Raw genomic sequence first — 14259 nt, 5'->3', positions numbered from 1 at the left:
AAATTTACCATTTTAGCTATATCAGTCTCTTCAACTATTTTTATGAAAATGTTTCTAAAATTTATCACATTCTTCCCTTCTTACATATACTTTTATGGAACATAATTTAACCTTTACTCGATGCCTCATGGACATCATTATGAACCACAGTAGAGTGTAGTTTTTAAAAAGCGTAGCTTTGGAGTTAGATGTTGGTTTGAGATATGGTGCTGCCACTTAACTATCTCTGGGTCATTGGAGAAGTTCTTTAAGTATCCTGAGCCTTAGTACCCATCTGTAAAATTGAGACAGCAATAACATTTTAAGGTTTACTGTGAGATAATGCATGTAAAAGTGCTTAGCCCGTGATACTATGTACTAACAACCCTATAAATGTTGGCTGCTATTATTTCTGTGATGCCCTTTGGGTCTGTTCCACATTATGAACTTTGCCTCCTATACTATATGATACTACAGGGTTTTCTTGAGGTCTTCTGTTTGCTTTTTAAATAGTTTTTCTTTCATAAATATTATTCAGTCAGCCATGAGACTTGCTGTGCACTATTGCACCTTAGCAGTCATATGTCTCTTAATTTCTTTTACAAAGGGAAACCAGGCTTAAAGACAAACTTTGAAGTGTCCTGTAAGCAAGCTGATGAGTTCTGTTTAGCTGTGCAGTGAGGTGATTACTTAGGCTATTTACTGGACTAAGCAATGAATAAGGTTTCATTTTTGTTAGTTTCTTTTTATAGGTTGGATTTTTTTGCGTTTTAATTGAGGAATAATTGACATCTAGTAAATCGCATGTATTTCAAGTGTACAATTTGATATGTTTTGACTTACGTACATCCTCATAAAATCATGATCATAATCAACCTAATGAACATAGTCATAACTCTTTGTTTTTTTTTTTTTTTTATTTTTCCCCCCAAAGCCCCAGTAGATAGTTGTATGTCATAGCTGCACATCTTTCTAGTTGCTGTATGTGGGACGCGGCCTCAGCGTGGCCGGAGAAGCGGTGCGTCAGTGAGCACCCGGGATCCGAACCCCGGGCCGCCAGTAGCAGAGCGCACACACTTAACCGCTACGCCACGGGCCGGCCCAGCCATAACTCTTAAAAGTTTCCTCATCTCCCTTTGTAATCCTTCTGTCCCGCTCCCTCTCTGGCCCCTATCCCTAAGGGGTTTGCTTTCTGTCACTTTAGATTACTTTGCATTTTCTAGAGTTTTATATAAATGGAATCAGTCTGTGATTTTTTTGGTCTGGCTTTTTCATTCAGCTTAATTACTTTGAGACTCATCCATTTATATGTAGAAATTTAAACTTTTGGAATATTTAACTGTAAGTGTTAACATGCATAGCAAAAGCAAATATTTATACTTTGGCAAATAATAATTCCCATTAGTGGAATTATAAAATCAATTTTGTGGATTGTGACTAGTATTAAAAAAGGAATAGAATAGAAAATAATAGAGAAGGTATTGTACATAGTAAGGATGAGTCTCGGTGTCTGAAACTTTTGTTTCACCTTTGTTTATATATATGTATAATAGGTTGTGATGTAAAATATTTCTTACTATGTGGTCATGGTCAAACAAGGTTGAAAAATATGCAACTAGTATACATATGGTATGCTACCATTTGTATAACAAAAAATGAAATATTGATTTGTATTGCATAAAGAAACAGTAGAAGGGTACTTACAAGGGGTAGGAGAACAGAAAGTGGAAGAACTGGGTGGGTGGCATTAGGGTGGTCATGACACTTCTCAGTATATGGCTTTTATAATAGTTGTTGATTTTTGAATATTGAGAATGTATCACCCATTTGAAAATAAATTTAACTTTTCAAACCATTCATCCAGATGACCTCAGATTTTTTTCTTTCCTATCCTAAGATTGTAATTCTGTAGAAAGAAAGTAGTTGGAAATATCTTGCATAGAGAAATCACATGTAGAGCTACTTAATGTAGAGTTATACAACTTATGTGGCAGAATGCTGGTAGAAAGCACTGTTTCCCAACTAATATGTTTAAATTGCTGCGTTCTCTCTGAATGTTCTTGCTGTGTGGTTAGGGTAGACTCTTTGATTCATCTTCTGCTGGTGGACTCTCTCTCACTCTTATTTTCCCCCTCATTGTGTATATTTGTTTCATTCCTTCAAACTAGGTACATGTGACTTGGCATTTAAGTTGTGACAACCAAATGTCATTGTTGTTCCTTTTTCTCACATCTGTCACTTTAATTTATCATAACCATAATTGGATTTTTCTTCCTCTAAAGATCTATTTTCATGCTAGTCACTAGAACCATGTCTTGTATATATATGAGTGGTGTTTTGTTTTGTTTTTTTTTAATCAGTAATTCAAAGCAAATTCTCTTCTGCCTTCAGATATGCTGTGGAATTTTTAAGTTTACAAGAGTACTACAGGAAGAAAAGTATGAAGCTCAATTTCTGACACTGATGGTACATTAGACTCACCTAGGGTGCTTTAAAAAAAAATACTGATGAATGGGCTTCACCCCAGACCAGTTAGGCTAGACTCTCTGGAGACAGGTCTCCAGTTATGAGTAATTTTTAAAAGTTCTCCACATGAGAATCACTGGTCTAAAAGTATACTAATTAATTTGAAGATTTAGCTATATTAAACTTTATTCTTACAGGCCTCTTCAAAAAGAGGAAGTTTGGAAACTAAAGATGATATTCCATTTCGAAAAGTTCTTGGTAATCCAGGTAGAGGATCAATTAAGACTGCAGCAGGAGGTGGAGTAACTGTCACCCGGACGATTCCCTCTTTGACACCTACGTCAACACCTCTTAGATCAGGGTTATTAGAAAATAGGTATGACACACTTTTTTTCTTTCTTAGTCATTAGCTGTGCCTGTTTATAAATGTCTTCTAAGCCTTTTAGAAAGATCATTAATTTGAGAGAAAGAAGGAGATTGTACAGTGAGCAAAGTGTTTTAGAAGAAGAAAGTATAGAGTACATTTTTGGTAGATAATGAGTGTTTGTCTTATGTGGTTTATGTCGGTGACACATATTGAACATGCAGGTGTACAGTATGTTAATTTAAATGTGGGGAGAATTAGGTAGCAGTAGTCACAGTTCCTGTCCTTGAGTATGTTGGTTTATACTTTTTAATGGTATGAGTTATGACTTTTTTAAATAATTTTTTTTCTCTATTCTCTGTAGGACTGAAAAGAGGAAAAGAATGCTATCATCTGGCTCGGAGTTGAATGAAGATTACCCTAAGGAAAATGATTCATCATCGTAAGTTACTTTAAGAACCTTTATGGCACCAGATCAGTGTTTCTTACGTTGGTAATTACAACCATGAGAGAAGATTGGGGGGATGATGTTCAATTTATGGGAGTTCCAAAGATAGAAGAGCAGAGTTTCAAGTAATTTGGTGACAGTAGATTGTAGGCTCAGTAGAGAGAGGATTTGGCCATTGCTATTGCTGTGGTCATTTCATTGCACTTCTCCCACGCTCGCGTTTTTTATTTGTAATACTTAGAGGAAGAATAGAGCTGAAGAACTCTAAACAGCTGTTTCTTACTAGTTGCTCTTTTAGTGTGAACCCCTTCCTTCCCTCTTCCTTCTACCTGTACATTTTTTTTTTTTTTTACCTTATTCATGTGAAAACTTAGCTTAGGGGTAGAAGGGGGTGAATCCTACATAGATTCTAGACAAGGAGCATCAGTCTTTTAGGGCTATTTTCTGGGTTTAACAAAAGAGGATAGATTGCAACAAGACAATCACCAGCTTACAATCCTCTTCCTCATCATGAGAGAGGTTTTTGTTTGTCTTTTGGGGGAGAAAACTTATTACACAGTTATCAGTTAATACCTCAATTAGTATTCAAGGTCAAGGCGTCCCCAGAAAGGAGTTGGAAAAAGCTAAAGCAACTTCATATATTACTTGGGATCCTGGTTCTCTTGTTGTAACAGGTATGAAAAATCTAGGTAGGTGATAGGACTGGTGTGGTACCTGAAACCACAATTACCATGAACTCAGATTACTTCTGTCTTGTTGATCTGCCATCCTTAATAAGTAGCTTCCATTTTGTGACCCAAGATAGCTACTTCAGCCTCTGTTCTCATGTCTGCATTCCTGTTGGTGGGAAGGTAGGAAGGAGGAAAAGAGCGAAGGGAGGACATATGACTCTCCTTAGGCTGGAAATTGTACACACTACTTTTGTACATATCACGTTGACCAGAACTTAGTCATATGGTTATATCAAGTTATGAGAAAGTCTGGGAAATAAGCCTAGCCCAAATTCTACTGTTATGGCAGAAGGGTATAGTGGTTATTTGGGGACAACTAACAGTCCGCTGTAGTTTACCCCTCTAGCCACAGAAATAGCCCTGTTCATCTTTCTCCTCACGCATAGAACACTCTTACCCTCATCCTAATGGAGACAACCTCCAAGTCTCATTTAGTCATTGTATGCAGCTCAGAGTCCAGGATCTCTGGGTGATGTGCAGTCCTCTCCATAAGGTCCAGGTATGCCTTAGACCATGCACCTCATGGTCTGGTACCTAAAAACTAAAAAGCAACCCACTCGCATCTCCATACACATGTCATTGGAGTTGGCACAAGATAACTGTGATAAAAATTTCGTTTAGAAAAGACAAGAATAGGAAACTGGAGAAGTCACAGGTCTATACCAGCGATAAAATCTTGCTAGGCAGAAATTGTGAAGGCTGTGGAGTTAAGTTCTTGATTAGCCCATGTAGCAGTCTCTGTTTTATCCTCTGGGAGAAACCCTTGCTCATTGTATTCTGTGTGACTCCTGGCTTTGCCCTCTGGTAGGCTTCCTTTGTCTGTTATCTTTCAAGGGCATAGCTGAAGTGAGTTTTGAAGACTATGTTCTTCTTTGGTGCTATGCAGCTTTTGTAGCCTGCTTCATACTGGTGCAGTTCTGGAAATTTAGAAGTGTCTAGAAATCTAGAAGTTTCTTTAAAGGTTGAACAAGCATACTTTTATAGGCTTGAGAAAGAATTGGAAGTCAATATTTTTGTTGTTTTGGTTTTTTTTTTTTTTTTTTTTTGTGAGGAAGATCAGCCCTAAGCTAGCATCCATGCCAATCCTCCTCTTTTTGCTGAGGAAGACCGGCCCTGAGCTAACATCTATTGCCAATCCTCCTCCTTTTTTTTTTCTCTTTCCCCTTTTTCTCCCCAAAGCCCCAGGAGATAGTTGTATGTCATAGCTGCACATCCTTCTAGTTGCTGTATGTGGGACGTGGCCTCAGCATGGCCGGACAAGCGGTGCGTCAGTGCGTGCCCGGGATCTGAACCCGGGCCGCCAGTAGCGGAGCGCACGCACTTAACCGCTAAGCCATGGGGCCAGCCCCAGTTGTTTTGGTTTTTTGTTTTAATGAACCTTTTAATTTTGGAGTAATTTTAGATTTACAGAAAAATTGCAAAGATAATATAGAATGTTCCTGTATACCCCTTATGCAGTTTCCCCTAATACTAACATCAGAGTTTTTTCACAGAACTACTTCTCTAGTTACCTCTTACCATTACCTCATTTTGTGTATCAGAAGCAATTGAATTTTTTTGGTCTCGTGTGGTCTCAAATTACTAGACAATTTCAATACTAGGCCATTGGCACAGAGATGTATTTCTTTTCCTCTTTGATTGCAAGCTGGCTAGTTCTTGCCCAAATTTATCTGTCTTGAGTAGGATCTTTCTGAAAGCATTAAGAAGCACTAACACAGACCTGTGTTGTTCTTTTTTTTTTTTTTTTTAAAGATTTTATATATTTATTTATTTTCTCCCCAAAGCCCCAGTAGATAGTTGTATGTCATAGCTGCACATCCTTCCAGTTGCTGCATGTGGAACACAACCCCAGCATGGCCGGAGAAGCGGTGCGTCGGCGCGCGCCTGGGATCTGAACCCGGGCTGCCAGCAGCGGAGCGCGCGCACTTAACCGCTAAGCCACGGGGCCGGCCCCAGACCAGTGTTCTTAATTGTCTTGTTCTCTTCCTTTAGTGCTATAGGTTCAGTGAGTATGAGGTCTGCCTCCCAGACTTTAAAAGTTATGAGTCCTCAGATAGTGATGTGGCCAGGGTGCTGTGGGCAGGGAAGGCAAAAGCTAACCTAAAATATGTGCCAATCCGAGTCAGGATTAATTGCTACCCTTTGAAGGATAGAAGGAATCTGATGTAGTAACTTGTCACCAAATGACTGGTTGGTTTCCTTTAAGGGACAGTACTCGATCAGGGGCTGAGCATCAGTCTCTGCTGCTGACCAGTTGGACGTTCAGCAGCAGCGATTGCTAAACCAGCCTTGGTGAAAGGGAGCCTCTAGTGTAGGCTGCATGCATGGCTTTTATCTCTGCCACCGTGGCTGCTATTTCTGGGCCCTGTGTGGAAGTATTGGGGTGGCTCAGTGTAGAGATTGACTGGCATCTGGACAAGTTATCCTGCCTGATTGTTCATTGTCTCTTCAGTGGAGTTCTCTGGTGAGCACGAACATGCAAAACAGATCTTTACCCTTTTGGTAAATGGCTGTACGTATACCGCTTGCATAAATCATTTCTCCCTGGTCTTCCAGGCTTGCTCCTTCCAGGCCCCTAACCATCCATCCAGATGGTTTGCCACCATCCGGGAGTCCACTGATCTACTTTTTTCTTCACACAACGTGGATAGTGAGGTGTACCTCTCAAACTCTGCACAGTGGAGGATTTCCTGTCACCACTGTCTTTTCAGGGCAGTCCCTTAATGGAGCTATAATGCAGCAGCAGTTCATTTTCAGCTTGTACCAATGTACTGAGATGATCCATGCACGAATCGGGCCCAAGTTTTTTCCTCCTCTTTCGGCTGGTCATAGGGAATGCTCATAAGGTCTATTCTTTTATCTTTTCCAGCTTACTTGAAACTAATCCCAGATATACCACTTCCATTTTATGATGGATTACTCCTGTAAATTCCTGATCTTACGACTTCATGAGTATGATAGCACCCAGCTCATGCTGGCCAGCTCTGGTTGCATAGTCCCTTTAGGACCCATAGTCAGATGCTCGGTCTCTTCCAGGGCCTAGTACTATGCCAGAAGTAGCGTGCTGTACTTTATAAATGATGTATAATTTTCTGCTGTAGACAGCATGGTGTTGCTCTTGAATCCTAAGGATCTGTGCTGCAACTGTCCTTGGGTGAGCGATTCATATGGTGTCTTTGTTCTTAAGTTGGTAATTGGCTCAACTGAGCCTGTCGTTTTCTCTCTCTCTCTTTTTTTTAATTTTATTTATTCATTTTTTTTCCCCCAAAGCCCCAGTAGATAGTTGTACGTCACAGCTGCCCATCCTTCTAGTTGCTGTATGTGGGACGCGGCCTCAGCGTGGCCGGACAAGCGGTGCGTCGGTGCTCGTCCGGGATCCGAGCCCAGGCCGCCAGCAGCGGAGCGCACGCACTTAACCGCTAAGCCACGGGGCCGGCCCTCGTTTTCTCTCTTGAGTGGATCAGTACTCATAGCAACAACCAACGAATTCTATAGACTTTATGATTATTATTTACCCCATATCACGTGTATCAGTTATCTATTGCTGTATAAGAAACCATTCTGAAACTTAGTGGCTTAAAATAGTAACTATTATTGCTTATGAGTCAATGGTCACTTGAGTGGTTCTCCTTATCTGAACCAGGCTTGGCCAGTTGTGGCTGGATTCTCTCATTTTCTCATGCATCTCTGGTCAATTGGTATGTTGGCTAGAGGTTGGCTGGTCCAGGATGGCCTTACTTGTATGGCTGGCCATTGGCTGGCTAGTGGTTAGGGTGATGAGAGTAATTGGCCATGTGTCTTCCGCCATCTGGCAGGTTAGCCAGGAATTATTCATATAGCAGTGACAGGGTTCCAAGAGAGTAGGTAGAAATTTGCAACGTGTCTTTAGTCTTGGGATCAGGACTTACGCTATGTTATTTCTGTCATATTCTTTTGGGAAAAGGAAATCATAAGGCCATCCCCATTAAGGGATGGGGAAATAGACTGCGATTCTTGCTGAGGGGCTTGGGTACAAGGAAGGGAATAATTTGGGATATTTTTAAAACAACTTTTTTGAAGTACAGTTTATGTACCATAAAATTCACCTGTTCAAATGTCCAGTTCAATAATTTTTAGTAAATTTATTGAGTTGTACAACCATCACAATAATCCAGTTTAGAACATTTCTGTAACCCCAGCAAGATCCATCTTGCAATCTACCACATTTCTCAAATGCTAGAGATATTGCATGAGCCGTGTCCTCTTCTACTTTATCTCATCCCAATTCACTACAGATGAAAAATCTTAGTAATTTTAACACTGTAGGAGGTATTATCACCAGGATTGGGATTTCTGTTGCCATTGCCAAAAAAGTGACCCACTTCCAGAATCCTATCCTTAGAGTGTGCTTCCTAGGCCCACTTCTAGTACCAACTATTGTAGATCAAGTTCCCCAGAAGCAGACGTTGAAATGGAGATTAGTGTGCAAGTGACTTTTAAGGAAGTACTTCCAGGAGATACCAGGAAGTGAGCAGGGAAAGCAAGACAATGAAGTACAGGAAATGAAGCTTGAGTATGATCTCAGATAAAAATCACACAGAGGTTAGGCTTCATCCTAATCCCAGAGAGATCATCTTTTTTGTGTGTGTGTGTGTGTGAGAAAGATCAGCGCTGAGCTAACATCCATGCCAATCCTCCTCTTTTTTTTTGCTGGAGAAGACTGGCCCTGAGCTAACATCCGTGCCCATATTCCTCCACTTTATGTGGGACGCCGCCACAGCATGGCCTAACAAGCTGTGCGTAGGTGCGCACCTGGGATCTGAACCCGGGCTGCCAGCAGTGGAGCACGCGCACTTAACCACTATGCCACAGGGCTGGCCCCTAGAGAGATCATCTTTTATGTAAATTTCACCTTAAAGGTGTTCTAATTCAAGGGGAAGGAGCTGGGCTTCTATACTCATGCTCTAGCACCTGACCTGGCTTGTGACTCTCTGAGGAGCAGGCAGAGTATTTCTAGTATCTTGAGGACAGTCCTGTGAAGAAGAACCCTGGGTACTGGTTATCGAAAACATGCTTAAATTGGTGTGGAAGAACGAACACAAAAATAGGGTCAGAGGGAATCTGGGTGGAGCATCTACATTGTCTGCTGCGGGCTTTATTCGTGATGGTTCTCCTAAAATTAGTGCTTTTAATCAAAGCATTAACATTTATCTGAATGGACCCACTCTACTCATATAGGTTCAGCTATTTGGGAATAATAGAGGGAGAAAATGGGGCTTAAGAAATTTTGCCTTAACTTTGTGTTCATGAACTTAAAATAGTTTCATCACTATGAATTGAAATGATTTTGACATTCAGTACATCGTATTTCAAATCATATAGACTATAAAACATTTTGGTTTTTGGGTTTTGTTTTACTTTTTTAAAACCTATTTGGTATAAAGCTTGAATAGTTTACTTCTTAATTGATTCTTTTGGTTTTAGTAGCTGAATCATTTCATCTGGTCTTGCTTTTGGCTAAGGAAATCTATATAACCTTGCTGTCTCTGATTTGACTTTTTTATAAAGAAATGCTCGTTCATTTTTGCTTAATTACCAGGGTTATGGATTGAATTGGCTTTTGATTTGGTAATTAAAGCTTATTTTCATGACTCTCATTTGCTTAAGTTGCTGACCCCTTAAGGATTTAACGCCTTGTAGCCTAACTTGAAGCAAATCTGTGAACTTGGCACTCAATATGTAAATTTTTTTAATGACAGCTATTTAAAATTAAGAACTGTATCTTTATAAACCTCTATATATTGAATTAAATTATTAACTGTAGGAACAACAAGGCTATGACAGATCCGTCAAGAAAATATTTAACCAGCAGTAGAGAGAAGCAGCTGAGTTTGAAACAGTCAGAAGAAAATAGGACATCAGGTAAGTATTTGGTCTTTTATATAAGATACTCATTTATTATATGATGTATTAGACTAGAAATAAAAACCTAAACTGGGATATACCTCTCTACATTATTCAGAAATACGACATAATTCAGTACTAGTTATTGGGTACCAATTTGTATCCAGTACTTGGCTAAAATATTGTTAAAGTATTAGAAATATAAGGGAACTTTTATTCTGTTTACAAAGAATCTAGACTTGACCTTCTTCCCTGTTTGACTGCCTATAATTAAGCTCTTTCATTGTCAAAGTACCTGGACCATAGAATAAATCCAAAGAGTTAAAGTGGTTGAAATTAAAGTTCATCAGTATTGCTACTTATTTGAAGTTCCAGAAGATCTTGAAATTATTGTGTAAAGTAGTTGTTTAAGCTCACTTTGCACCTTATTTTTACAAAAACTAAAAGTTATACCATCCATGAATTTTTGTCAGTGTTTCCTATACTTAACATATCTCTGTCATTCTGTGAACTCCTTAGAGACTCAGATATCTGGTATTGATTTGAATATTATGTCAACTTGAAATTAAATTGAAACAAGCTAAAATATAGTATGATTTTGATAAATTGAGAGTTTAAGAGAATTCATTTGATCGGGACTATAGGAACAGTCTCCTTTTAATGGTTCAGTGGCCTAACATTTGACACCTACAGAAAGAAGTATTTCTAATATAATTCTTACCTCTGAAATAATAATACCTTATGTAACTCCACTTACTCATTTTTAGCTTTTGTAATCAATCTATAGTTAGAAAACAGAATACTTAAAGATGTAATAGGCGTTAACAATGTTGAAGTTAAGGTACATCTTACAAAAGTTGATGTGGAAGAGGATGAGAGAGAAGGAAGTAAATGGTCAAGTGATAAGAGGTTCGTGGAAGAAAATGTAGAAGTTTTAAGTGTGTTAAAGTTACAGAGTTAATCAGTAGAACTAAAGTAGCACAGCTAATTGGTTGGTTTGTTGTTGTTTTAGGACTTTTACCTTTGCAGTCATCATCCTTTTATGGCGGCAGAGCTGGATCTAAGGACTACTCTTCTGGCAGCACTAATCTAGACAGGTATGCATTGGTTACGTGCCTTGTGAAGTACTTGAAGATCTCTCTTTTTTAGAATATTGAATGATAGAATAGGCTGTGCATTATGCTCCAAGGGAATAGCCTAATTTAAAATAACAAAATTGATGAGAATCATAGACTCATGACATGAGACTAGTTAGAAGGTACTCCAGAAATGTTTTAGTTCAAGCTGTTCTTTTTTATGTTTTTTGACAAATGAGTAAACTGAGGTCTAGGAGGATCTGTACTAAGGCCATAGGTTGTGACTGGCAATGTGATCAGGTAGCTTCTAGACCAGTGTATTTTCCACCATACGAAGTGATGAACATATTAAGATCTCTTCTCTGAGGCATGTTTAAATTGCCTTTGTTGCCTGTGTATTTGTTAAACTACCTACCAAAAGTTACGGCATTTTCTTTAAAAAACAGAAGTTTCACATTTGTGAATATCTTTTACTGGAAAAGGCTAGTCAGAAACTAACTGTTGATTCTATAGATAGATTAAATTATTTTTAGATTTATTGGATATAAATATATGACAACTACTAAGCACTTTTCAAGAAGGCATGATCACAGAATGCAGCACAGAGGGGCAATGGTAAATGTAAAAAGTGAGGGTAGTGGTGGTGTATAATAGATATGCTGTCTGATGACCAAGTCATATTTTGTTTTTACTAGAATTTAATTCAAAGTGGTAAAAACATCTTGATTATTTGTATAAAATGATTAAGGTGAAATAAAGAATTTGATTTGTGTATTTAGGTATATTCAGCCTTAGGTAGTATCTGTCTTAATAGCATTTTGGAAAAAAAGACCAAGGAGAATAAAGGCAAGGAATTTGTCAAAGAAATAATAGATGAAAATAGTGCAAGTCCACACATTGAAAAGCCTCAGCAAATGCCAAACAGCAAATATTAAAGAAAAATCCACATTGTAGAAGATGGTGGGTAAAGAAATTTTAAAAGCTACCAGAAAGAAAATATATCATCTATCAAAGCAAAACAAACTGACATTAGTAACAACAGGAACAGACGACCCTGGAGTAGCGTCAAAGAATTCTATACTTAGGTAAATTATAATTCCAGAATGCAGTCAAATAAAGCTCTTTTTAGATATACAAAGACAGAATTTATTCAGCAAGAAGAAAACTGAGCAAAGGAAGGAGTAGAAGTAAGAAATATGAGTGAACAAAAAAATTTTTAAAGGGTATTTAAAATCTAAATACTTTTAAAGTTTATTCTTTTTTATAACTATTAGGTGGGTATGGTAGAAACTTCAAAAGTTAGAGGATGCATACAGTGAAAAGTAAATCTCCCTTTCTTTGCTAAGTCCTAGTAGTTCATTCCAGAGTAGTTCATCAGTACTGTTGCTGATATCCTTCCAGGGTTGTTCTGTGTCTAAATACATTTTGATAGTTTTTATAAAATGAAGATATGGTAGGATTAAAAGCAAAAAATTAATAAATATTAGACAAGAGGAAGCAATATAGGAGTGGGGAAGAGTACAGGGAAATTAAAACATTTTAAGTTCCTTTTCTTGTTTGAGAGGAGGCCACAGTTAAGTTAGACAAAAACTTAAAGATGACTTCTACTTCTGGCCAAGATGGAGTGGCAGGGACCAGATTACCCTCCTTCATGAAACAGCTAAGAACCTGGACAAAATTTATGAAACAGTGGATCTTAAGACATTGGACATGAGGCAGTGAAGGACAGTGATCGCTGAGAGATGGGAAACAAATGAAATTAGCCTCATGACTGCCCCAGCTTGCTTCCTAGAGAAAATTTCAGGCTCCCACACAAGGAGGGGAAACCTGGCAGAACCCTGTGCTCTTGCTGAGTTGAGAAAATGGAGCTTGGAGTCCAGGGAGGCCAACGTGGCTAGAAATTCACAGAGCAGAGTACCAGAGGGGAAAGCTGCATAGAGAGAGAATTGCAGAGATCAGCAGAGGGTTCCCCTTGAGTATTTGGTTGAGTGCTGATCAGCTTATACAGATGAGGAAACTAGCCAAGGCCAGGGAAAGAACCACCCAGAAGGATCTAAGGGAATTATACCTGGAGTTAACATAAAGCCAAGCATAGTTTCTGTTCCTAATAGCAGCAGTTTGAATGCTAAGAAAGGTCTTGCCTCATTAGTGAGGAAGAACTATCCCTAGACTAATTGCTGCTCTGGTCCCACATAACAAACCTTAAAAGCAAGACCCAAAAAGATCAGACTTTCCAGGTAACCTAACCACATTCCAGAACAAAAATTCAAGAATGTTTATAGAAATCAAAAATATCCAGTACCTGACAAGATAAAATTCACATCTGGCATCCAAGAAAACATTACTAGGCATACAAACAAGCAGGAAAATAGAACTCATAAGGAGGAGAAAAATTTATAAATTTGTTAGTGCTGTCGATTCTGACTCCTGGCGACCCTGTGTACAGCAGATGGGAAGAAACCCTGCTGGGTCTCTTTGCGCCATCTTGTCACCTTCCAGCGCTACAGCAGACAATGTTCCACTGCTATTCCTAGGGTTTTCATGGCCAGTTTTTCCTGAAGTGGGTGGCCAGGTCCTTGTTCCTAGTCTGTCTTAGTCTGGAAGCTCTACTGAAACCTGTCCACCATGGGTAACCCTGCTGATATTTGGAATACCAGTGGCGTAGCTCTCAGTATCACAGCAACATGCAGCTACCACAGTAAGACAACCGACAAGCAGGTGGTGTGGTTCCCTGACTGGAGAAACAAACCCAGGCCACCCTGGTGAGAGCACTGAATCTTAACCACTAGACCACCAGGGCTGGCTAATCAATAAATATTGATTCAGAAATGACACAGATGATAGAATTAGTAGACAAGGATATCAAGAGTTATGAACCCAGATCAGTGATGACATTAAATTTAAATATATACTAAGTGTTCCAGTTAAAGAGAAAGATAGACTGGATTTTAAAGGAAGAATAATAATCTACATCCTATTTAAAAGAGAAACAACTACAATATACAGATAGCAGAAAGGTTGAGAGCAAGAGGATAGAAACAAATAAACCTTGCATTGTCCAAACTACAATATTTAGGAGTATATAGTAAGGGATAAAACTGATAGAAAGCTAATGATAACTTTTAGGGTAGAGGAACAGGGTTGTGATTGGGAAGGGGCACTTGGGGGTTTCTGACCTTAATAGTTGTTACCTAGGTGTTTTCCTTATAAAAATTTGTTAAGCTCCACACTTGATTTTGTTTTTCAATTAATAAACTTTTTTAGAGCAGTTTTAGGTTCACAGCAAAATTGAGCAGAAAGCTCCTATATGGC

The 14259-nt window shown here is 38.8% G+C and overlaps 1 protein-coding gene across 9 annotated transcripts in view; it reads left to right on the top strand.

Moving 5' to 3' along the window:
• USP37 (ubiquitin specific peptidase 37) overlaps positions 1-14259 on the top strand; it is an 89770-nt gene that overhangs the window by 16713 nt on the left and 58798 nt on the right. For all 9 annotated transcript variants that reach the window (XM_058532986.1, XM_058532985.1, XM_058532989.1 and 6 more), the window contains 4 exons: positions 2643-2821; positions 3174-3251; positions 9792-9889; positions 10884-10968. In XM_058532986.1, coding sequence (XP_058388969.1) covers positions 2643-2821; positions 3174-3251; positions 9792-9889; positions 10884-10968 — 440 coding nt within the window. The remainder of the gene's footprint in view (positions 1-2642; positions 2822-3173; positions 3252-9791; positions 9890-10883; positions 10969-14259) is intronic.

The sequence above is a fragment of the Diceros bicornis genome, chromosome 37 (genome assembly GCF_020826845.1).
Source record: "Diceros bicornis minor isolate mBicDic1 chromosome 37, mDicBic1.mat.cur, whole genome shotgun sequence".
NCBI lineage: Eukaryota > Metazoa > Chordata > Mammalia > Perissodactyla > Rhinocerotidae > Diceros > Diceros bicornis.
This window is presented reverse-complemented; position numbering and strand designations above follow the sequence as displayed.